The sequence below is a fragment of the Zalophus californianus genome, chromosome 12 (assembly GCF_009762305.2).
Source record: "Zalophus californianus isolate mZalCal1 chromosome 12, mZalCal1.pri.v2, whole genome shotgun sequence".
NCBI lineage: Eukaryota > Metazoa > Chordata > Mammalia > Carnivora > Otariidae > Zalophus > Zalophus californianus.
In genome coordinates, this window is record NC_045606.1 from 95,211,250 (window position 1) to 95,237,912 (window position 26,663).

Sequence of the window (26,663 nt, forward strand, 5' to 3'; positions counted from 1 at the left end):
TTCTGCGTTCTCAGTGGCTGTCAGTAGCTGGGACTGTGGGTGGAGGACTCCTCGGAGGTTTAAAGAGAGAAAATATGGGGGGAAATCCTCTTAGGAGACTAGGGAAGCAGCATGCGTTCTGGGGGCTTCGAGGGCCAAGCTGATGTGAGTAGTCATGACTTTAAAGGGGCCTGCGTCATCAGGGTTATGTGTTTTTCTTCAGATGTGTGGAGGTGGGCAAGGCCATCCACCATTTAAATTCAGTCTAACACCTAAAGACGTAGAACAGAGGCATTAAAATTACCTAAGTGTAGGATGGAAAAAGAAAGGTTAAAAAAATGAACAAGTATTTAGGGGGTGGTTTGTAATCAAAGGAAGACAGGAAAGCCCTGAGGGAGTAAGGTTCAGTCTCTGAGTTTTCATGTAAAGATAAATATTTGTGATGGAAACTTTTGATAATTCACTTTACAGGAACACTTTTCAGCAGACAGAGATGGTTCACTCCCTAGGGAGGATGGAGTCCTTTGAGGTGCTGCCTTAACAAGCCCCATGGGGGGCGCACTTACATCATGGCATTTAAACCACTCCAAGAGGAGACATGGAAGCAGGCACACTTGAAAATCAAGTACATAAAAAGTCTGAGTACTTGAGGCTTGTACTATGTGACATAAGCCATCAAGCATGACTTGTATCAGCTACATTTTCATGCCAACATCCTCCTGAGTAGTATCACTCATGCCATTCTTCCCGAGTCCTCACTTTTCTGCATAAGCAGGTGCATGCACACACACACACACACAAACACACACACACAGGGGTAACAGAGCTGGAGAACTGCACAGGTTTTACACTGCTCTGTAGGGAAGACACAGAATGGTGGGAAGACACTTTGTAATGTGTTCCTTGGTTGCCACAGGTATGCCTCCGGGGAATGGGTTTGTTTTAGGTGATCAGAGTATAAAGGCCTCCCATCTAGATACCTCCCGAGCGCCCCTGAGTACTGTCCTCTTGGTCAAGCTAGAAAGGATATCTGGGACGCATCATCCACCAAACCCGCTTCAGGGAGTAGGTGACTCATTTGCCCATCTCTGTGAGTTTTCCTGTACATTCAAGCCGAGTTTAAGGGATAAACCAGAAATAGCATCCCCCTTTTACAAATCACCGTAGATAAACTGGTTGATGAGTAACAGAAGAACAAGACAGAAGGATGGCAGAAATCATCAGGTTTAAAAAGAAGAAAAAGCCACTTTTGTGAGACCTCTTTCTCCCATTATGCTGGGGATCTCAGTAACACCAGTATTACTGACCACTATGCTGTCACAAGCCCTCCTCAGTCACACCTATGGGAAGAGCCAGGTGGAATTAGATGTCTGTGACTCATGGTATCTAACTGAAAGGGGCATAAGAGCCATCTAATCCATTTGCCTCTTTTTACTATTGAAGAAGATGAGCCAGAGGTCTTCCACAATTTTCCTTGACCTGTCATTTCTTCCCCGGCTGCACAATCTGCTCCTACCACATCTTAGAAATATCTTCCAACCAGGGAAGTGAGGACACTAGGGCTCCATTTATATGCTGCCCAGGAGGGAGGTCTTAATCAGTAGCAGGGAGAAATCCTATAGCTAGTTGATAAAATTCCATTATTATTTTTTGTTTATCTGTGAAGCTTCATAGAGGTTCCTGATTAGCTTTTTCTTATTTGGTGTTCCAAGCTTGCTCTTCAGGGATGGTAGTCCTCATCCTAGGGGAACACTTTGATCCTAAATGGGATTATGTGATCACTAGTTTCGCTTAAAGTTAGGAGGAAAGTATAACTGGTGGAAATATGGTAAGAACCACTACTACGGAGCTTCTCTATTTCACCTCTGTTTTGTATCTGGCACCATATTCACTGAAAACATTTGGGCTATAAAATTTAAAAAATTTAAATGCTCTCTTTTTAAGTCACTTTTGAGAAGTGTTTTTTTTTTTTAACAATGTAACTAAAGTGAAAATGTGTTAATCTTAAGTCTAAAAAATGCAAAAAGAAATAGGAGAATCCAGGTCAGTGTGTGTAATATGACATAATGAGATGATCTTTTCTTTGTTTGAATTCTATGTAAGAAATATTTGCGCTTGAGTGGGGATGCACAAGTGCATGCATGTGTTTCTGAATTTCTGAGTTAATCAAGTTGTTCCTTTGGTCTGACAGTTTATCTCTGCCCCAATACCACACTGACTTAATTACTGTGGCTTTATGATAAGGGTTGGCAATGGAATAACTCCTTTCTCATTCTTCTCAAGATTTTCATGGCTATCCTCGACATTTGCATTTTCATGTAACATTTAGAGTAAGATTATTAACTTCCACACATTAAAAAACCTGCTGGGATTCTGATTTGAATTTCATTGAAAGTATAGATAATCTGGAGAGATCTAGAACTTTATAAATCATCTAATCTGTAAACACACGCACATATAAATATCCTTCATTTTGTCCATTGACCTTGAATCCTGAGTTTTTATAAAATCACTCATTGATTTCAAGAGTTTATCTATAATTTTTTTAAAAGATTTTATTTATTTATTTGAGAGAGAGAGAAAGCATGTGAGAGAGAGAGAGCAAGAACATGAGCAGGGTACAGGGGCAGAGGAGAGGGAGAAGCAGACTCCCACTGAGCAGGGAGCCTGAAGCAGGGGCTCCATCCCAGGACCCTTAGATCATGACATGAGCTGAAGGCAGACGCCTTACTGACTCAGCCACCCAGGCACCCTATCTATAATTTTTAAAAAAATTTCTACATACATAATTGTGTTTTTGTGAATAATGACATTTTATAGACTCCATTTTAATTCTTATGCCTTTTATTTTATTCTTCCTATATTCTCGCTAGTTATTGAGTCAATGTTAAATAGACATAATGTTATAAGAGCACAGTAGGCTTGTCTCCTAGCTCAGAAAAAGCTTTTAATATTTCATTAATTAAATATAATGTTTCTATAGGTTTTGTAAATACTTTCTCAGATTAAAGTTCCTTTCTATTTGAAGTTTGCCAAGTCTTTTTTAGGAAATAGATCCTGAATTTTATCTTGTTGGTGGATTTTTTCCCCATTAGTATTGTACAGTATCTCCTCTGTGCCGATGGATGCTTTGGAATGATATTACTATGGCCACTACTAGTTTCTATGTGCCAAGAACATGTTTTTTCAATATTTCTTTTTAAACTTTGTGTGTGTGTGAGAGAGAGACAGACAGAGACAGAGACAGAAAGACAAGGGTTTGGATTTATGTTTGGGTGGTTTAGGTATGATTCTTTTAAGATTTTGTAACTTGATTTTCTGGTTTTCCTCTAATATGATTAACTCTGTCTTTTAGTGACTTATATTTACGTATAATGCAGTAATATATATATAGATTTATTAATGCCAGCTTATTTTGTATTTTCTGTTTATCAAGTCTTATTTGCTTTTTTATTTCTTTTTTTTCCCCTTCTGCCTGCTGCTGGATTGATAATGCTTTTAGTTCTTTTATTTGCCTTATAATTTTGAAAACTATAGATTTTATGTCTGTTTTTGATGATTTTCATTAATGGGTAATATCCAAGTTTAGTAAATTATTCTAATAAATTTAAAGTCATTTGGGGTTTCAATTCTCATCAAGGAAATTTAGTACTCATTACCTATCAAACATCACTTCCTTGTTTACCTACTATTTTTAGATTTTATATCACCCCTTTGAAATACCAAAATAATTATTTTATAATCCATAGGTCATAAAATTTACCAGCATATTTTTTCAAGTGATGTGTCAAAATTATTTGTGTCAATATTATTTGTGTATTTTAAAAAAGAACCTCTGATTCACTCTTATTCTTATTGAGGAATATACTTTAATAGTGTACTGAGGATCTGTAGGTGTCAATACCCTCCTTATCTGTATGTCCAATAATGTCTTTGCTGTCATTCATTCAAGAGAGTTCTTGAAGGTACATTTTATTTATTTTATTTTTTTTAAAGATTTTATTTATTTATTTGACAGAGAGAGACACAGCGAGAGAGGGAACACAAGCAGGGGGAGCGGGAGAGGGAGAAGCAGACTCCCACTGAGCAGGGAGCCTGATGCAGGGCTCCATCCCGGGACCCTGGGATCATGACCTGAGCCGAAGGCGGACACTTAACGACTGAGCCACCCAGGCGCCCCTTACAGGTACATTTTAGAACAACAGCTTACCTCTTTGGCAAATTAAGGTAGTAGGTTGTGTCTTCAGACCCTTTCTTGCTGATGAGAAGTCACTGGCACTTGAATGATTGTTCCTATGTATTTCATTGTTTTTATATTTGGTAACTCTTAATATTTCCTCTTAATCCTGGAAAAAGTAAATGATAAAACAGTCTAACAAAAATTACTGAAGAGACAAATGAAATTAGCTTCTATTAAAGAATCACAAAGTCAGGGTGCCTGGGTGGCTCAGTCAGTTAAGCATCCAACTCTTGATCTCAGCTCAGGTCTTTTTTTTTTTTTTAAAGATTTTGTTTATTTGAGAGAGAGAGAGAGCATGAGTAGGGGGAAGGCGCAGATTCCCCACTAAGCACGGAGTCCCACACAAGCTGGATCCCGAGACCCTGAGATCACGACCTGAGCCGAAGTCAGACACTTAACCAACTGAGCCACCCAGGTGCCCCAGCTTAGGTCTTGATCTCAGGCTGTGAGTTTGGACCCTGCGTTGGGCTCCATGCCCAGCATGGAGCCCACTTAAAAAAAAAAAAATCACAAATCCTACATATGAAACAGAAAGAGCACCCTAATGAACCAAGAACAATGTGTATAGGAAGAATCAACTTTAAACTCTTAGGAAGGAAAAAAATAAAGTCATTAAAATTAAAAAAAAAATCAGGCAGATGGGATAAATGTTAACCTGGTGTTAGTCATAGAATAAATGTACAATTACAATATAGTCATGAAAAAATCTATCACATGGTGAAGAGAAAAAAAGAAAAACATCTGAAAGGGTAATTAAGGGACATAAGTTGATTGACTACACTTTGAATATAAGACCCACAAGGTCTAGACACAGTGAACTGTAGAGGATGGAGGAAAGACAGCAGTCGAAGAGATAATTGTTAAGAATTTACATTCATTGAGAATTTTTATTTATCCTATTCTGTCATCAGGATACATTTTTAATCCAAAGATTCATATATTCTTCAGCAATGGCAAATACTCCATTTTGCTTGAGTGTACATTTATGTTTATTTTTTTGTGCTCCTTAAGTGGAATGCATTTTTTTTTAACCATTTAAGGACTCAGGTCTATTTTGAATTCTGAAACATTTTTGCTGAAATCTCTTCAAATACTGTTTCTTCACTATTCTCTCCATTTCTTTTGCTCTGGAAACTTTATCATGTCTAAGTTTAGGCCCTCAATCTGTTATTCATGTCTCAAGATTGCACTTTGAAAATGGTAGCCCTTTGTTTGCATTAACATCTGCGTGGGTTCTTAAATGTGACCTTCCAATACACTTTTCTCTCTTTAATGTGAGGTCTGGAAACTATCTTCCTTATTGGTTATAAAATTATGTAGCTTTATATCTTATTTCAAATGTCTGTGCTTGATCTATTTTATATACTCATTTTTTTATGGCTACCTTGTTCATTTTTCTTAATTTATCAAGTATTTCAGTAATTATTATTAATTAATTAATTTATTTATTTATTATAAATTTATTAATTTATAGGAGCATCCTAACCATCCTTAGTCTTTGGAAGATTGTGCTATATGTTTATTACATCCTGAATGAATTCAAAGCTAATTGTTTACTTTGTTTTTCCTCATTAGCAGAACTTATTTTCCCCAAAATGTGTTTAGGCACACATTCTGAGCGAAAGATTTTTTGTTTTTAGAATTGTTTTTCTTTTTATTTGCTTTTTCCACCCTTTCTTGTTTTCTGATTTTGGAATTTTGTTGTTCTTCACCCAGCTCTATGGGCCCTGTGTATATAATATATAATATGTAATATATAATACAAGAGTGTCTCAGACTCTGGTGATCTAATGAGAAAGCCAGGAAGCATGCTGACTTCTTTGTTGTCACCTTATCCAGCAGCCCAATAGTTGTTTTATACCTCCTTTTATACCCAAGCCCTCCGTTTCAAGCAATCATATTAGTATATCCCATCTCCCAAAACTTGCCTTGACTCCGTAAGAGCTGAGCTCCAGGTATCACATTCTGCGTTCATACTTGGAGCATACATGTTTCTGATTCATTTCTGGTGTTGCAAAAATGATCTCATTTTAAACTCTGGCTATTTGGGGGTTGGTATTTTATATTTTGATTTCTCAACTCCACGTGTTAGGAATTCCTCTTGAGCACAGATCTTTCTTCTTAACTAATATACAACCAATAGTGTAATACAATGATAAAATTGTTAGTGTCAATTATTACTGTTAATAATGTTTCTGGGAGAAAATAGAAATTAGTGGAAGCAGAGGTAAGTGAAAGAGAATCTGACTCTATTTCCTTATTAGCTTCAGCTGATTATTGCTTACAGTGAATTTCAAGAAATGACATTTCTTCTATTTTTGAAAAGTAGCCAGAGACCCCAGTTTTTATGTGAAGTCTACTAATTGTTAATATCGGTCAATAACTAAATTTATTAGATATCTCTAAAAGCCAAATGTACAGATCAACATCACAGACTTTGGACTAGATTGGATCCATGAATTACTGACTTGTGGCCTCTGCATAAATTCTTATTCTATATGAATGTATCATTCCTTTTTCCTTTTCTACCACTCAGCTCCAAAACTCCTGTGCTAAGTGCAGCATTGTACCTATCTGTCAAAAGAACATGGGAAGCAATCAGATATAGATCACAGAAGGTCATCCTGCTGGGATTCCAGGTTGACCCTAAACTTGAAGTTTTCCTCTTTGGGTTCTTCTTGCTATTCTATAGCCTCACCCTGATGGGGAACGGGCTTATCCTGGGGCTCATCTGGCTGGACTCCAGACCACACAACCCCATGTACTTCTTCCTTTCACACCTGGCCATTGTTGACATGTCCTATGCCTCAAGCATTGTCCCAAGATGCTGGCAAATCTTATAATGCAGACGAAAACCATCTCCTTTGTTCCATGTTTACTTCAGACCTTTTTGTATTTGGCATATGCTATCACAGAGTGTATGAGTTTGGTAGTAATGTCCTGTGATCGGTATGTGGCTATCTGCCATCCCCTACATTACACTGTCATCAGGAGCTGGAGGATATGCACTATCTTGGCTGCCACTTGCTGGATATTCAGCTTCCTCTTAGCTCTGATCCATATTACTCTCATTCTGAGGTTGCCCTTTTGTGGGCCACAAAAAATCAACCACTTTTCCTGTCAAATCATGTCAGTATTCAGACTGGCCTGTGCTGACACTAGACTCGACCAAATTGTTCTCTTTGCGGGCTCTGTGTTTGTTTTAGTAGGGGCTCTGTGTTTGTTTTAGTAGGGCCCCTCTGCTTGGTGCTGGTGTCCTATATGCACATCCTGTTTGCCATCCTGAGGATCCGGTCCGGGGAGGGCCGCAGGAAGGCCTTCTCCACCTGTTCCTCCCACCTCTGTGTGGTGGGGCTCTTCTTTGACAGTGCCATTGTTATGTATATGGCCCCTAAATCCAGCCATTCTCAGGAACAAAGAAAGATTCTATCATTGTTTTATAGCCTTTTCAACCCTATGCTAAACCCACTGATCTACAGCCTGAGGAATGCAGAGGTGAAGGGTGCCCTGAGGAGATTTCTGAGGAAGCAGTCATCAGTGTGAGGGATGGTTTGGAGTATTCCAGGACTGTGAGCTTTTCCACATGGTTCTGGGTCCTTGAATGCCCTTTTGAGTCCCTTGATTTAACAAACCCAGTACTCTTTTATCTTTGGATTTCTTACAAAATGAGAATATAAATACTCTTACACTTTAAGCCATTGATACAAAACCTGAGATAAACATTATGAAACAGAAAATCACAGTCTAATCCTATTCATGAACAGAGAGGCAAATATCTTAAAATATTAGTAAAATAAGTCCACAAAACAATATTACATTTTGATAAAGTTTTATCCTCCAAATGCAAGAATTATTTAACATTAAAACAATGAAAATAATTTGCCACATTAACAAATTAAAGGATCTATATATCAGTAGATCCAAGAGAGTGTTTGACAAAATTCAACATCAGTTCATGATAAAACTCTTTACAACCTAGTATAACAGTAAGTATTCCTAAGAGGATCTACCAAAAAAACAAAAGAACACGTATAATAGATATAATACTTCCTGGTGAAATGCTAACACCTTTCCCAGTAAGCTAAAAAGTAAGACAAAGATGTAGACTCTCACCACTTGTTTTCCTTGTTTTGACCTTTTTGCTGGAGACCCTGAAGAGTACAGTTAGAGAAGAAAAAGAAACATATGCACTTGTGCACACACACACATTTGAGAAGGAATAAATGAATTGTGATTATATACAAAATAACAGGATTACATATGTAGGAAATCCAAATTGTAAGAAAGTTTAGCAAAGTAGCTTGATACAAAATCAATATGAACATCAATTATGCATTTTTATATAACAAATAATTAAAATGAAATTTTACAAAATGCTGGTATAGGCTACAGCCCTTACTTTTAAAATGCTTAGGAATAAATTTAACAAACCCTATACAAAAACTATAAAGATAGAGTTAGAAAAATTTATTGAGTCCCTATGACAACTAAATACACAGATAATACAACATGTGATATGCTGACTTCTTGGATTGGGAAACATAATATTACAGAAATTCAATCTCCTCAAACTGATTAATATATTTCATGTAATCCTAATCAATATCCCACAATATTCCAGTGCTCTGGGCACGTGCAGAACTTCACAAGCTGGTTCTAAAATGCAAAGGGCCAAATAATATTAAAAAAGATAAAGGACAAGGTGGGGAGTATTTAATTCTCCAGATAATAAAGTGTAATATAAAGTGCCAGTAAGTAAAACAGTGTGTCGTTCATCCAGGCATTGACCAATAAATAAACTGAACAGAATACAAAGCATAGAAGCAGATTCATGACTTTATAAAATGACACTTGCTATATTAGGGATGTGGCATGGCAGTTCTGTGGGGAAAGGAAAGGTTTTGCAGAGACCCAGCGTATTTCCGAGTCTCACCTGTCTGGACTAGGTGACTTTCTACCACATCACTCCAGCTTATCTTTGTACCCAAATCACTTTACAGAATAAACAGACCTTAGGGAATAAAAGCAGAATGAAGATTTTTTCTTTCCTGGACATATGGTAGATGAGCCATTTTCAGATGTTTTGGTGGTAGAATTTTCTGACATATCAATATTTAAAACTGATTAAGAAGCAAAGAGAAACTTTTTGTCTGTCTTTCCCTCTTTATCAAGAAGGAAGATCTTTTCTGGAATTACTCCCCCTCGGCAGATGTTTCCTGGTATTCCACTGGCAAAAACTGGGCCAAATGGTCATCTCTAAACAGTCTCTGACAAAGAGGATGAAATTGAGAGTTTGACTTAGATCCATTATGGTTTAATCCCCTATGGCTCAGAGTGAGAGCCACTTTCTCTGATAAGTTTACTACTTAATACCTCAAGAATATCAGTACTAGCTCAGCAAGGAAGGGGTAATGACCATAGGGCAGACAACCAACAGTATCTGCTAAGTGGTTCAAGTTGTGAAGCAAGACTTCTTGAATCTTAAGTAGGAAATTAAGTGTGCTAATTTTCTCATCTTTAGCTTTAGGAATCCAAATGATACTTTCTCACAATAAGGCATAATGTTTAAAACCTAAATTAGAGGCTACAACCTCTAAATATAATGAAAATTATTGTTATGTCAAAGAGATTGTATTAAGAATCTTATAAAATTAAAAAGGACTCTGAAGTAGAATAATCTGGTTACATAGTAGGTACTTTTCCTTCTGCTAGATTAAAAATATATATATACTTAAAAATAGCATGAGAAGTATGAATCAATTTTCATTAAAATGTTATCTGTTTATCCTTCCCTCCTTATATTTCTCTAAGCACACAGAGATATGTGGGAGTCCACTAACCAAATGTGTGGGTAATGTATTTTTCTGAATTGCTTATTTTCATTTGGGGACAATATTTTTTTACACAAAATAAAAAGTCAAAATACTTTCCTAAAATATCATGTGATTACATTTTATTAGCCCTGAATCCGATTTACTTGAAGAAATCTCTGGGATACTGAGCTATAGTAGTCATTTCAGAGTGCTTTGATATGGAGTAATTTTAGATTTTTTCTTTGTACTTTTCAGGATTGCTTTATTTTTCACATATGGAGCTCATTTCCTTTTTACAACAAAAATAATTCTGTTTTTTTCTCCCTAAAAGTGGGTGGAGAGAGGCTGGTAAAGAAGCATGAAGACTTTTAAGAAAGAAGATAACATGAGTGCAGCCCTCCTGTTTACCACTAGGATGTGAGCAAAGGAAATGCAGATTTATCTCGATCAGTTGTATCCCTTAGTGTCTGACCATTATTGGTCTATAATAAACATCTGATTAGGGAAGGTAGTGTTGGTAAGCACCCACTCTCTGATCCTGAGCAGGGTACAATGCAATGTTGCTGCCCCATTGATCAGCGCAACCATGGAGACACAATTTCTGGAAAAGTCTATGGGTGGAAGAAAGAGAAACAACACCACCCTTGAAGCCCATTCATCCACAGCACATCAGCTGTGGCAAAAGTTTGTATAGAAAACTCTTTATTAGGCCAATATTTTCCCTCACCCAATTTCTAAGCAGGAAGTATATAACAACTAAATGCTTCTAGGTACAAGTGATAAAGGTGATGTTAACAAATTACCTTGTTTTTCCCTCCACTTAGACTCTTACTCCCTCTTCCTAAGGTTTTCACAATCTTGTAACCCCCATCAGGCACCTCAAATAATATATCCATCCTTCAGGAGATTTCCATTCTCCTTCTATCTGGACTGGTTGCTTCCTGGCAATTTCATCTGCCTTTACCCTGTGTTATATTCCTTATTTCATTAATCTCATGTCTTTCTCTTTCTTGGTTTACTCTCCTTGTTTTTATGGAGCACCTCCTTCAATTGCTCATACACTTAGAAAGGTTTATCATGACAGAAGTGGTAAAAACAATCATAACCACTTCTCATTTCTCACCACTTATACTATTTTATCTTCTTCAAATACCATGTTGAAATTCTATGTGCTATGTGGACGGAAAGAAAGACAGACAAGACTCAAGATCTCTGAAGGAGGATTTTCTGTCTCAGAGATGGCAAAATATTAAAATGATACTTAGGTGCAGCTGTAGGTATTGTATTTGTGATCTGCAAACACCTCTCTCTAAATTGACATTCTTTAACAAAGGTCCATCACTAATGATAGAGCAAGTATGCTTTATAACATTTATTCTTACCAAAATATTAATCAATATGAATATTGATATAAAAGAAGTCTAAGACTCTTCACAAGAAATGCTTTTGCTTTCTCCATTTCAAAGATTAGAGAACAAAAAATTAGAGACAAATCATGACATTTCTTTGTATCCACAATATGCTGTGTTAAATATCATCATTCAACCAAAAGAAATAAAAGTGGTAAATATACATATTTTTTTTTTAAGAGGGAGAGGCAGGGAGGGGCAGAGAGAGAGAGGGAGAGAGAGAACCTTAAGCAGGCTTCACATCCTGCATGGAGCTCAATGTAGGGCTCAGTCTCACAACCCTGAGATATTTACCTGAGCTGAAGTTAAGAGTAAGATGGACATTTAACTGACTGAGCCACCCAGGCACCGCTAAATATGTATGTTTGAATGAGCATGCACCAACATATTATCCTTGGTTCTATCTGGGTATTGGCGAGTGAAATTTATTTTTCTGTAATAATCTTGTTTTCCTTGTAAAATACAGGAACTACAAACAATAAAAAAATAAGAAAATTATAAAATTATTTAAACACAACTTTGAAATATGTTATGATAAGTGCTTTTAGTCTTCCGGAGAAGGGAGACCAATTTGGGTTTGGATAGTTGAAGAGAGCACCCTGAGGGCTTTGAAGGATTGTTATTATATTTGAAGTCAAATGGGTACTACAAGGACAAAATTGACTTGGAACAAGGAAAAGCATTTCAAGAGTGGGAGCTATGGAGGAGTAGTACTTGAATAAAGTGGTGTCTTGAAGAATGAGAAGGTACGTGGAGTAAGGCTCTATCCAACCCAGATTATTTTAAGAAAAGAAATAACACCAATAGCCTCCCCCTTAAATATATTTTTTCTGCTTTCCAATAGATTAAATATACTACTTTTATTTTGAAGTGCCTTTTCTACCAAAGTTTAAGAAATAAGACTCTACATGGACACTCTGGAAGTTAGAAGTAGGACTTTACAATCATCAAACATCACTTAGCACATGAAGTGGCAGGGAGAGAGATTCATTTTTTTTAAAGATTTTATTTATTTATTTGAGAGAGAGAGAGAGCACAAGTGGGGTGGTGGGAAGGAGGAGCAGAGGAACAGAGAGAAGCAGACTCCTCGCTGAGCAGGGAGCCTGATGCGGGGCTCCATCCCAGGACCCCAGGATCATGACCTGAGCCTAAGGCAGACGCTTAACTGACTGAGCCACCCAGGCACCCTCCACCCTTTTTTTTTTTCTTTTCAAAGATTTTATTGAGATGCGTTTTAACTGTGGGGTTTAACCCAGGATGAAGAAATAAAAATGTGATTCAGAAATCTTGAGAAGTTTGAAATGGAGACCAAACTAAAGAAAATTAAGGGAGAAGTATATCTAAACTGCCAAGTCAAGAATACTAGTAAGTGAGAAATGTGCAGTGATTTCCTGGCAACAATATTTCTCCACTGGCAGAAACCTGTTTCCCTGGATGATGTATTAAGAGGGTCCATGGTGCCCCTACCATGAGACATCAAGAAATCACAGCCTCTCTTCTATAAACAGGAAGAATTACTGAGTGGAGCAGTTTTAAGGTTGGTAAAATATATATGGAGAGAAATTAATTTATGACATGATCTTGAATTTTTTATTTTCTGTGTCAGGGTCTTGCATAGTTTAGAGACATCCTGGTCTCACCCAATCCCAAGCAAACACAAATCCCAAACAAATGCACATTTGAAAGATCAAAATGAATACAAGTGGGAAATGCATTTATTGGTTCACCTGCTGATAGGAAAGTAGCAAACTCTTTAAATCTCTCTGAGGAGAATGTGAGTGGAGGTAATGCCACAGGGTTCTGTCCCCTGAATCATTATTTGTGTCTGTGGGGATGGAGCTGGGTTCAAATGATGACAGAACAAAGCCCTCGCTTGCAGAAGCCAATCCATCATCAGGTTCTGCCATGAGAACTGTGAATGCGGGCTTCACTCCTGATGAGGTCTCTTTAGACAAGAGACTCATTCCCAGTCCTTCCCTGTGAGATTTCTTCTAAACCCAAGGCCATATTTGACGAAAAGAACACAGATTATACCACTGTTAAGTAAACGTGGTTCATTAGCCGTAGGAAGGGGTTTGCAGGTGAGAAATGGGAAAAGGGGTTTGGGAATGAAATCACTGGCTCTGGGCATTAGTGACTAAATGCTTTTCATGTGTGGCCCCAAGCCTATCTTCATAACTAGGGCCCTGATGGGGATCTCTAGGTACCACTACTAATTCCCATGGTGTAGCCATGATGCCTCTGACCCTCTAAGACCCTCGGTCCATATTCTCCTCATCGTTCTTATGTGGCAGCTCTTGGCTTTGTCATGACTGTGTCAGAGAAGAGGCATCAGCTAACCATCCAGTAGGATATGATCTGACTGATGAAAGGCTTACAAAGAACTTTAGGGGGTCACGTGACCCAGGTGCCTCTTCCTACAAATAAAAAATTCTGAAGTCGGAGGTAAGTGGTTACTTGCCCTAAGACCTATCTTCCTTCCCTGCCTTGTTAACTGCCTGCCCCAGCAGATGCTCAGAAACATTGTCTGTCCCAACAGGACCCACTTGTCACTTGCCTGGGAGAGAGATGGTATTCTCTTACAGGGGAAACCCAGGTCTGTTGGTGTACAGATTTCTCTTTTTGTTCCTTGTTTTAGCAGAGGAGTATTGTGATTCTTAACATGTTTCCTTATGATTATCGAATCCAGAAGTTACTCTGTGTGATGGTTTTCAAATCCCTAATATATTGTTAAGAACTTATTAAGTGTCTTATGTGAGTTAACTCATGAGGTTTATTGTTCACCCCATTTTGTAGCCGGTGGAGCTGAGGACCAGAGAAGCTCAGAGAGGTCACAAAACTACTATGTGGCAAAGTCGGGGTTTGAACCCAGGCAGTTGGGCTCAGAATCCATGTTTGTTTGTTACACTCTGCTACTCATTAAGATCAAGCTGAGTCTTGAAGCAAGTATTGGAGATGATAAGTAATTTCTGAGTAAGTGTGGAAATTGGACAAGTGTGTGCTGCCCCAGAACACCGTCTTTGACTGCCCAGGGCTTTGACTCATAGTGATCAATAGAACCTCTCACTGTAGGTCGGTGCTAAATATCCAAAGTACAGCCTTCTTTCCTGTCAAGAGATTTTTGGGTTTTAAAACCTGTGTTTTCCTCTTCAATCCAGGAGTGAGTTTCCTTTAAAGGATTTTTCTATTTCTTTAAAATCCTTTTGAAAATTAATTTTTAAAAATCAGCATATAAAAACATTAACAGAAATGAAAGTAAAATGGTGTGTTATTTATTATTAAATTATTTATTTATTTATTTATTTATTTATTTATTTGGTGTGTTTTCTATTTAAAGTCAAAAAATAACCTGAAGAAAAGACAAAATAAATGTGAAAAGGTTTACAATGCCATGATTTTGTTAGATCTTTCTAATTCTAATGATTTGGACTCTTTCTTGAAATTTGTGGTCTTATTAATACTGTTAACAATTAACATTTATATAACTCCTACTATATGCCAGTTTAGTGGTCATTATCCTTCACATCAGCCCTTTTAGACACCTGTTGTCACTATTTTATGGATGAAAACAATGAGGTGGTGACTAGAGTAAGTGGCTCCAGGTCCTACCATTCACCTTGCAGAATGGAGATTGGAATGATGCTCTGACCAGCACTGTTAACACTGTTAACCATGCTGTTTTCATCCTGGTTCAGGGATCTTGCTGCTTTCAGTCCCTGTGAATTTTCATGCTATGGAAGAACGGAGAAATGTATCCATGAAACATCCCTTATTCTGTGCACTGAAGACTTTTCTTTAATATGTAGCTGGAGCGGACACTTAAGTAATTTGAGATCTCTCTCTCTTTTTTGTTCTCTGCCCCAGGCTTTTTCTCAGAGGAAAAAAACAAATCTGGCTTCTTGAACTGTGAAATTCAAAATGCAAAATCATGCCAATATTTAAAAGGAAATAATGCTTTCACCTTATCTCGTATTTTTCTACTTTCCTTGTTCTCAACAAATGAGCTGATGGACAATTAGTGTGTGCTATAGAGTGGTCTCCTTGTGACCTTCCTACAAGACTGCACAAAGGTGAGATTGGCATCCAGTAGGACCTATAGTTTGTTAGTAGCTCACATCTGGCGAAACAAGTCGTTTCACTAAGAATTCTATTTGCCTCCTTCATTCCTGCCATTTTGGAACTTAGTTACTGGTTTCTCTCAAAATATCTTAGGGAAAAAAATTACACATAAAACTCTATCATTCCAGCTTGTTTTAAGTATGAACTTTGATGAGTTAAACAATTCTAATCATTTGGGAAAGGGAAGCTAAAGCCCGGCCTGATAGCTGAAGGATCCAAGTGTCTGCTGTCCTAGGTCACTGGCCTGGGTGCAGGAGGAACACAGGGACACATCACAGATGAGCCCCCTGGGATTGCCCTTGGATCCACTCTCAGCATCCCATCCAGGCCCAGACAGGCTTTCCTGGCCATGGGCTCTGTGCTCAGCCTGCCTGCCCGTCCTCCTCAAGCTTGTTATCACATTCACCTCCAGGAGATCTCGTAGGACTCATCCAAAGGCGATCTTTGGAACAAAATTTAGTCTTTCGGCTTCCTGTGTCTTTATTAGCTCTAAAGACGTTCATACAAGACTTTCTCTGAAAGCATGATCTCATTCTGTCATTACTTGTGCCTTGCTTTCCATGGTGTTGGAATAGAATGTGTTTATTTCAGAAGAGCCTTAAAAATTTACAAAATGTCCATATTCCCAGAGGACTAGGGCATTAAGAGCTCTCTGAGCCCTCCTATTTGGCTTGATTTCCTGGGACCCATTAACACAATATTTGGTCTGTCCACAAAATGCCATATTCTGTTCAGACATAATTTGTATTGTCCAGACAGCTGGACAGTTTCCTATTTCATATCTGCTAATCGGTAGTTCAGTATACATCCTTTGTTCTCCGTTTGCATGAATTTAAAAATAAGTCAGTAAGTCAAAAGTAGATCAGCCCATATAAAATCAGTAATATTTGAGTGACTTTGTAAGGTATTTTACTGATCATAATTTGCTGCTATTTCTTGGGACCTCCAGTGAATGTCCACACAGAAGATAGGAAGTTGGCTTAAGACAACCACGTCCTTTTAAGAGAAACACCAAATTCACAGACATAGACGCATAAGTTCACATGAGAGCAAATTGCAATTTCATTGCATTCTGCACAAATGTGTCTGCTAGTAAGCATGTTGGTCAACCACGTGATTATAAACAAAGGGAATTCACAGAGGCAAATATTAGTACGCAACATTTGAGCAGTATCCAGGGAAAGAGGAGGCCTTCATGAACTGGCTTGCGATAAAAAGTTCCCACTAGTAAACAGGCTGATCCTATGTGACTTTTTCTAAGATACTGATGGGAAGATTCCTAGCTGACTGGTAAATTCTCTGTCACTTCTGATTCTGCTTACAGGGACTGGTTTCATTGTTGTTTTCAGTGTTTGGGTTTTTAACTACAAACCCCTAAAAGCTACCTTGCAGATGAGGAAATTAAAAGGGCATCTCATTGTGCTTCTCTGAATGACAAAGGCCACTTTCTTTGACCTCTGCAACATCACAGCTCTGCCTGTGTCTTGTTCACATTTTGGTGAGTGTTGCAATAATTTTCAACCTAATTTATGATCTATTTCTATTTTTAGTCAGTAGAAGATCTTGATCTTTTTCTCTGTTACGATAGTTCAGGGGGAAAAAAATCTGTATAAAGAAAAATGAGATTGAGATTTCAATTTCCCCTTTCCTGTCAAAGGTTAACTATTTTTCATAATGGTAGTGATTGATTTCTCCCATATGAAGCTATAAGAAAATCTGCTTTGATTTGAGATTCCTGTTAAAATTTGGTGAGGATTACTCTGAAGATGAGTAGGAATAATGTGCACCTTTAGTTGTATATTACATTGTAGATTTTTCCAAAATGAAAATATTTTGTTTTTTTTTTTTACTCCTGGTAATGCATAAAGTTTATTAAGGAAATGAGCAAATAAGCAAACAATTTATATAAAAGAAAAATCATATCATCAATATAATAGTTAATCAATATCAACAGATAATCAATATAAGCAGTTTCATGGTTAAAACAAAGAATTTTTATACATATATGTATGTAGGCATAAAAGACATGTGTATAAATATTTTTATGTTAAAATATAAGTTGGATCATATTATATGCACATTTTTTTACTTTATGTGGAAAATTTTTTCATTTCACTATATAAAGATTTATATCAACTTTTTAATGGTTGCATTGCATTGTATGTTATAAAAGTAGCCAAATATCTTAATCCATCTCCAACTTATAACCTTTATATCAGTTCCAAAATTTTTAAAATATAAGCAGGGTTATAATGAATATTTACAACCTGTTAGTCACTATAGTTCGGGTACATTGGACTTTTTCTGTTCCCAGACCTCACTAAGTCCTTCCTGCCAGGGATTTTGTCTTTACCGTTCCCTGAGCAAGGAGCAGTCTACTTTGGCAATAGTTAGGGTGGACTCCCCTTCATCATTTGGACTCTACCCATGTGTCTCCTTGTTAGATTTTTCCTGACAGTCCCATCTAAAGGACCTCCCTTCACACCAAGTCACTTTCAATCATATTACCCTGTTCATTTTCGTCATTTTACTTTCCACTATCAACAAATATTTTACTACTTTGCTCCTGTTGTTTTATGGATGGTAATCAACCATGATGTCTCCTTGCTCCTAGTCTAAAGAAATAGAGAAATAGACCCAGGAATCAGGTAGGAATTAAAAATATATGCTTTCTTAGTGAGGTTTATTGGAAAACATGATCTATAGCTTTAACAAAATGTCTCTCCAAATTAAAATCACAACCATTAGCCCACCTCCACTCCCTAAATGGGACAGTACGTGCTCCTGTAGGCTTTAGCCTGAAAGAATAGAAATGCATATGACCCAAAAAGAGAGCAGAGAAGGGGCGTCCTCATTTCCAGTTTCCTGTTCTACGAATCCTATAAATAAGAGAGCAGGAGAGCGGCAGGTATCCTCCCGTGTTTCCATCCAGGGGGAGAGAGATTTCTCCCCTAAATGGAAACATGAAGAGTAGATGACAAATACACCACCCAACTTCTTCACTATCTGTATCCCCTTCAGAATGCATCTACTTTCCCTCTGCTGTTCTTCCAGAGTTTAAAAGAGAGGCTGGAACAGATGATGCACTCAAGGAATATGTGTTAAAGAATTATTGAAATAGAAATTTAAATTGTAAAAAACTACTCACATACTCCATTTTCAAAGTTGATAAGAGGGGGACATTGGTACATTTTTCCTGCAGGGAAGCTGGCCATAGGTATCACAAGCTTTGAAATGTCTATATATTTTAGCATCTGCAATTTGACTTTTAGAATATATCCTAAATAATTATGAACATAGACCAAACTTCAGTTTGAAAGAATATTTATCTTGATGCTAATAAGAGAAATAAGAACCCCAAATTTTTCAACAATGAGAAATTAAATAAATTGTAATATAATAGAATATTGCATTAGCTTTAAATAATACCTGTAAAATATTACCTTTAATACAAGAAAAATGTTCATTATATTAAGGGAAATGTTAGTTAAAAATAGTCTCTATAATATAATCCTGATTTTAAAATATGAATTTGAGGATTCAAGTTTTTACAAAGAAAAAAATGAAATTATTTGTAAAATATTTTGTTGGATTTGAAACTACAGCCTAATTTGAAAGTAAAGATAGTTCTCAGGTTGTTTCTGGGAACAATGTGAAGAGAGGGTAAAGGGACAGCAAGCACCAGTTTACATGGTTTCGAGGCATAATGTCACCATCTGGCTGTTCCATGACCGCTTTTCCCCCTGGATAGACCCAGCCACCTCCCAGGAAGAGCTTCCTAGAAAAAAATATCCAACCAATGCCCCACCTGTTCCCACTCCCTGTGACCTGCTCAGAATCCATCAGAACAGCAGGGGGCAGTCAGCATGGTAGCAGGTGAAGAAGGTCTGAGGGGAGTTGATGGCCATAGGAGTTACCAAAGCTGGGAAGATATCATGATGACAATTCTGTCACACACACAGATTTTTCTGTGTATTATGTTATAAAAGGAAAAAGAGAAAACACCCAAAGAAAATACAGTTACACTATAGCTGTTAATGTTAACTCATTTTCCCTTTTGAGATTCATAGTTGAGAAAGTTGCAGAAATGTCCTCCTGTTTACCTGAATTTAGGATATATACACGTGTTCATTGCATGGGGCCAAAGAATTCTTTTACCTATGCCTAAATTTCAGTATCTGGTGCTGATAAAAAGTCGATAAAGCTCTCAGGATAAAACTGCAAACGCCGGAAATGGAAAAGAAGTACTAGAAGAAGCTTGTACAGAGGCTTAGTAGCTGAAAATGAGGGGCTTACAAAGTTATAAAGACACTATAAAATGAGACTTTATTTAGAAGGCACTTCAAATCTGAAACAAATAGGTAGAAAAGCATCTGAGAAGGGAAATTGTTAAGTAAGCCACCTATAAAGAACAGAGGGCCCTTATCACCTCCTATCTTGGACCAAGGAGACAAGCAAGCTTAGGAAACAAAACTGCCTTCTGTTCCATACATTCTGTCAGGGCATCTCTCTTCTAACTACCTTAATAATCAAGACTCACACCCTTGAAAGGAAGCCAGAGCACTTTAATTCTCCAAAACAACATATGTGTGCATGTATGTATGTGTATGCTATTAGGTACTGTATATAATAATGTGTAATATTATCTTGTAACATATTTTATTTGCAGTAAATTATATACAGATATAGCCTATCATTCCATTGATGGAAGGGGAATTTTTTTCTGATTTATATTAGCACACTGAGTTTTTTAGAGACATCTAAAAATAAATGACAGAATATCGATCCATAGTAATATATTTCTAAATGTTCATTCTGTAACATTTAGTGCTATTTTGAGTCTTGATTACCCGAGAGCTCTGACCTTCCTGTTGTGAATGTGGACTTGTCAGTCTCTGCCATAGGAGCATGGGAGGCAACCAGACATGGATCACAGAAGTCACTCTGCTGGGATTCCAGGTCGATCCAGCACTGGAGCTCTTTCTCTTTGAACTTTTCTGCCTCTTCTATATGCTCACCCTTCTAGGGAATGAAGTCATCCTAGGGCTTATCTGCTTAGACTCTAGACTGCACACCCCCATGTACTTCTTCCTCTCTCACCTGGCCATTGTTGACATGGCCTATGCTTCCAACAATGTCCCCAAGATCCTGGCAAATCTTGTGAATCTGAAAAGAACCACCTCCTTTGTTCCTTGCATTATGCAGACTTTTTTGTATCTGGCTTTTGCTCATATAGAGTGCCTGATTTTGGTCATGATGTCCTATGACCGGTTTGTGGCAATCTGCCATCCCCTACATTACACTGTCATCATGAACTGGAGAATGTGCATGGTCCTGGCTGTGACTTGCTGGGTGTTTATCTTCCTCTTGGCCCTGGTCCATTTAATTCTCATCCTGAGGCTGCCCTTCTGTGGGCCTCATGAAATCAACCACTTCTTCTGTGAAATCCTGTCCGTCCTCAAGCTGGCCTGTGCTGACACCTGGCTCAACCAAGTGGTCATCTTTGTGGCCTGTGTGTTTATCTTACTGGGGCCCCTCTGCTTGGTGCTGGTGTCCTATGTGCACATCCTGTTTGCCATCCTGAGGATCCGGTCCGGGGAGGGCTGCAGAAAGGCCTTCTCCACCTGTTCCTCCCACCTCTGTGTGGTGGGGCTCTTCTTTGGCAGTGCCATTGTCATGTACATGGCCCCCAAATCCCACCACCCTGAGGAGCAGCAGAAGATCCTTTCCCTGTTTTATAGCCTTTTCAACCCTATGCTGAACCCACTGATCTATAGCCTGGGGAATGCAGAGGTCAAGGGTGCCCTGAGGAGAGCCCTGTATAAGCAGAGGCACATGTGAAGGATAACAAAAATCAACATAGTGAGGGGCACTCTGCTCCCCATGAAATATGGTAGGTGGCATTTTTTCACCTTATGCTATAATAAATGCCACATTACGATAGAATATCTTAGACCTAAACATACAACCTGAAGCCATGTAGACTTTAGAAAATAAAATAGATGAATACCTTCATGACTGTATGTATGCAAAGATTCTTAGAGATGATTCAAGAAGCACAAGACACAGAATGTGAAGAATTGATAAATATTAGGCCTTTTCAAGATTAATCCTTCTGACCAAAGTCACCTTGAAGAAACAAGAAATGCAAATCACAGATGAAGTGTTTTATATTTTTTATGCTACGGTGAGTTGGGTCTGTCCACATGAGGAGACACAGGGAAATGTCAGGGAAACACAAAGTTTGTTGTCCTCACAGGTCCTGGAGAAGGAGGCATGCACGCCTTGCAAGGCCGTGTAGGAAAGACACCAGGGTGCTCAGGAGACAGAAGACAGGATTAAGGGAAGGTTTACATCATTGCCTTCATAGGCATTTCCACAGAAAACACCCAATAAAGGGTTGTATAAGAACAAGCTGGAGTTCCTATAATAGGCAAATCTTTGCTATGTACAGAAAGGGCATCATGGAGACTGATGGTCCAGGAGAATTCTAAAGCCGAGAATTTCTGTGATCTTCAGAGTGCGAGTTACCTTACTTCCAATAATCTCCTTTAAATCCGTCTGGCTTCATGGGGCGCCTGGGTGGCTCAGTCATTAAGCATCTGCCTTCAGCTCAGGTCATGATCCCAGGGTCCTGGGATCAAGCCCCAGGTTGGGCTCCCTGCTGAGCAGGCAGCCTGCTTCTCCCTCTCCCTTTGTTGCCCCTCTACTTGTGCTTTCTCTCTCTCTGTCAAATAAATAAATAAAATCTTTAAAAAAATAAATAAATCCATCTGGCTTCTCTTCTGCCTTGAGCTATAGAATGCTATATAATAGTATGTCCTGCTGTTAGCCCTTTCTTTCTCAAAAATCAACATGCCCAATTCTGACATTCATACAACTGGGATGGATTTCCTCTCAGGTCTGCCAATCTCCTGGTATTAAAAAAGAATTATAATAAACCATTTTCAAATGAACAGCTTACAGTTGTAAACTTCAAAGTCATGAAATGTTGAATCTCTGATCTCTAAAAACAAAAACAAAATGAAAATAAATACCTTTTAAACCTTGACTGATAAACTAGATAATCTCTTCAGATCTCAAAGTAAATTTCTAAAATACACTGCCCCCAACTATCATAATAAAGTAAAACAAACAAACAAAACCCAATCCTTTGTCACCAAATTGTAATTACCAAAGGTGAAAACAGTAATGGGGCTTTTCAGTACAACTGCTGAAAAGGGAAGGTTCATGAGGCATCCACAGCCATGCTGTGGTGATAGAGACTCCAGGCCCTATTGAGAGCATTTTCAAAGAGCAACAAAGCCAATGAGTTTTTTTATTATTATTATAGTCAGTTAGCCAGCATATAGTACATCATAAGTTTTTGATGTAGTGTTCAACGATTCATTAGTTGTGTATAACACCCAGTGCTCACCCCAACACATACCCTCCTTAATACCCATCACCCAGTTATCCCATACCCCCAGCCCCTCCCTTCTGTAACCCTCAGTTTGTTTTCTGGAGTACAGAGGCTTTCAGATTTGTCTCCCTCTCTGATTTCTTCCCAGTTTTCCCTCCCTTCCCCTGTGGTCCTCTGTTCTATTCCTTATGTTCCACATCTGACTGAAAACATATGATAATTGTCTTTCTCTGCTTGACTTATTTCACTTAGCATAATCCCCTCCAGGTCCATCCATGTCGATGCAAAAGGTGAGTATTCATCCTTTCTGATGGCTGAGTAATATTCCATTGTATATATGGACCACCTCTTTATCCATTTGTCTGTTGAAGGGTATCTAAGTTCTTTCCACAGTTTGGCTACCATGGACATTGCTGCTATGAATATTGGGGTGCATGTTCCCCTTCTTTTTACTACATCTGTATCTTTGAGGTAAATACCTAGTAGTGCAATTCCTGAGTCACAGGGTAGCTCTATTTTTAACTTCTTGAGGAACGTCCATACTGTTTTCCAGAGTGGCGGCACCAGCTTGCATTCCCACCAACAGTGTAAGAGGGTTCCCCTTTCTCCGGAATCTTGCCAACATTTGTTTCCTGTCTTGTTAATTTTGGCCATTCTAATTGGCGTAAGGTGGTATATCATTGTGGTTTTGAGTTGTATTTCCTGATGGCTGGTGATGTTGAACATTTTTTCATGTGTCTGTTAGCCATTTGTATGTCTTCTTTGGAGAAGTGTCTGTTCATGTCTTCTGCTCATTTCTTGACTGGATTATTTGTTTTTTGGGGTGTTGAGTTTGATAAGTTCTTTATAGATCTTGATCTTGGGTATCAGCCCTTTATCTGACATGTCATTTGCAAATATCTTCTCCCATTCCATGGATTGCCTCTTAGTTTTGTTGACTGTTTGCTGTGCAGAAACTTTTTATCTTAAGGAAGTCCCAAAGTTCATTTTTGCTTTTGTTTCCTTTGCCTTTAGAGACGTGTCTTCAAAGAAGTTGCAGGGGCCAATGTCAAGGAGGTTGCTGCCTGTGTTCTTCTCTAGGATTTTGATGGGTTCCTGTCTCACATTGAAGTCTTTCATCCATTTTGAATTTATCTTTGTGTATGGTGTAAGAGAATGGTCTAGTTTTATTCTTCTGCCTGTGGTCGTCCAGTTTTCCCAGCACCATTTATTGAAGAGACTGTCTTTTTTCCACTGGATGTTCTTTCCTAATTTGTCAAAGATTAGTTGACCATAGAGTTGATGGTCCATTTCTGGGGTCTCTATTCTGTTCCATTGATATATGTTTCTGTATTTGTACCAATACTGTACTGTCTTGATGACTATGGCTTTGTTATATAGCTTGAAGTAAGGCATTGTGATGCTCCCAACTTTGATTTTCTTTTTCAACATTCCCGTGGCAATCTGGGTCTTTTCTTTCCTGATTAAAACTCTTCAAAGTGTAGGGATAGAGGGAACATACCTCAATATCATAAAAGCCATCTATGAAAAGCCCACAGAGAATATCATTCTCAATGGGGAAAAACTGAGAGCTTTTCCCTTAAGGTCAGGAACACGACAAGGATGCCCACTCTCACCATTATTGTTCAACATAGTAATAGAAATCCTACCCTCAGCAATCAGACAACAAAAAGAAATAAAAGGCATTCAAACTGGCAAAGAAGAAGTAAAACTCTCTCTTCACAGATGACATAATACTTGATGTGGAAAACCCAAAAGACCCCACCCCAAGTTATTAGAACTCATACAGCAATTCAGCAACTTGACAGGATACAAAATCAATGCATGGAAATCAGTTGCAGTTCTATACACTAATAATGTAACTGAAGGAAGAGTAATTAAGGAATCAATTCCATTTACAACAGATCCCCAAACCATAAGATACCTAGGAATAAACCTATGCAAAGAGGTAAAGAATCTATACTCTAGAAACTATAGAACACTTACAAAAGAAATTGAGGAAGATAGGAAGAGATGGAAAAACATTCCATGCTCATGGATTGGAAGAATAAACATTGTTAAAATGTTTATGCTGCCCAGAGCAAGTTACACTTTCAATGCAATCCCTATCAAAACCCATGAGTTTTTAAGATGCATGAAGGTCATCAGCTGGGAGGAAAAGGAACTGCTCTGAATAACACCATGTCCTCACTGATATATAATGACACACAATAAAAACTAACTTCAGCACAAGCCTTTAAACTGAGGTAGGGTAACTGGTTTTGTCTTCAAATGATTGGAACTCAGAAATCAGTGAACCATGGCTAATTGTAAGGACACCTGTCATTGTAATAATCTGGTGTATGGACAAGGACCAAATCTATTGGAATGTCACAGCAAATACTTCTGTAATTCTTACTGATTTGTTTTGTATTGAAACTGAATTGTACCATGACTGTACTCTGCTGTGGGGTACCATTGGCATTATTGATAAAATTCAACCACCTTATGGAAATAAATGATATGTCAATGCTGATACTGATGACCAAATGTACTGGGAGATCACGTTAAAGCCTCCTCAAGTTGTAATACCAAAGGAAAATGGCTGGTCTGGGGAAGCACTAGAGTTGGCTAACCATCAGCTCATTTCTATGCTAAATAGCTCTGCTCAAGGTTATTACAAGGTACAAACAACATAGCTCCAAGGGGAGCAAGTAATCAAATTAGTACAAAAATGTGAAAATGTATGCCATGGCTTTCTAGGATATCACTGTTTCTTTGAGTCTATCCCTAGTCTCCACTGGCTCCTCCAAATACGGGGCATATTCATGCTCTTGCTGTATCTATCCTATTAAGTAAAACATTGCTGTACCTGCTACCTAAGTGCTCTTTAAATGTAGATGCTTAGAAAAATATGGTCATTTTGCTGTACGAGCACCTAGGCTGAGGTCCAGGTGTGTGGACTGTGCAATAAAAAAGGGTTAACTCAGTTAAATTTATATAAGTTAGGAATTAAAAGGAACTTTAAAATATTCTGATCCTAACAGTTAGAGTGAGCCACAGAACTGGAAATTGTGTCCCTCTGAGTTGGGACTCAGAATTACTTTGATAATTACGGGTAGGAGTCCTGGAGGCACATGTGGTAGATGATGAAGAGCAGTGACAGGATAGCATGTGTCTGAGGAAAAACACGGGATCCAAGGGCTGCTCCTTAGTTAAGAGAAAAGACTGCAGGTGGCAGGATTCTCAAGATGGCCCCCTAGGTAGCTGCCCCACTCTTTTTTAATCAAGTGCTAATCTGGGCTCTGCTGTGAAGACATCTTACAAAACAGTGAAGAGAGTACATATGTTTTACATTTTAAAAATATGAAAGAGAGAGAGAGAGAGAGAGAGTGACAGAATGGCACCAGAGCAGGGAAAGGGCAGAGGAAGAGGGAGTTGAAGAATCCTAAGACGACTCGATGCTGAGTGCGAAGTGTGACACGGGGCTGGATCTCACCACCCTGAGATTATGACCTGAGCTGAATTCAAGATTCAGACACTTAACCAACTGAGGCCCCCGGGTGCCCCCATTTTACATTTTGAACAATCTTATATGTTGTCTTAAGCAAGGAAAGCTGAATTTTATATTTTTGCTGTACTCTGTCTGATGCAATATCACGTGTCATGTTACCTCTGGAAAACTCCATGGGGCACTCATGAGAGAGGGAGGGTGAAAAAGA

General features: G+C 38.2%; 2 protein-coding genes and 1 long non-coding RNA gene across 3 annotated transcripts in view; 2 read left to right on the top strand and 1 right to left on the bottom strand.

The window, feature by feature from the left end:
• LOC113911998 overlaps window positions 1-26,663 on the bottom strand; it is a 35,248-nt gene that overhangs the window by 1,751 nt on the left and 6,834 nt on the right. The window contains exon 3 of the long non-coding RNA XR_003516659.1: window positions 4,190-4,325. This is a non-coding gene — a long non-coding RNA (uncharacterized LOC113911998). The remainder of the gene's footprint in view (window positions 1-4,189; window positions 4,326-26,663) is intronic.
• Window positions 6,807-7,762, top strand: LOC113911995 (olfactory receptor 2A12). The gene is given in 4 exon segments (XM_035723417.1): window positions 6,807-6,836; window positions 6,838-7,039; window positions 7,042-7,406; window positions 7,409-7,762. Coding segments are annotated over 4 exon segments (951 nt in total).
• On the top strand, window positions 20,460-21,401 carry LOC113911997 (olfactory receptor 2A12-like). Its single transcript, XM_027574990.2, has one exon. It carries the CDS (start codon window positions 20,469-20,471, stop codon window positions 21,399-21,401), a length of 933 nt encoding a protein of 310 aa, XP_027430791.2. The 5' UTR covers window positions 20,460-20,468.

Excerpts from the sequence above, each read along its gene's own strand:
- LOC113911997 (XM_027574990.2), top strand. The coding sequence starts at position 20,469 with ATGGGAGGCAACCAGACATGGATCACAGAAGTCACTCTGCTGGGATTC.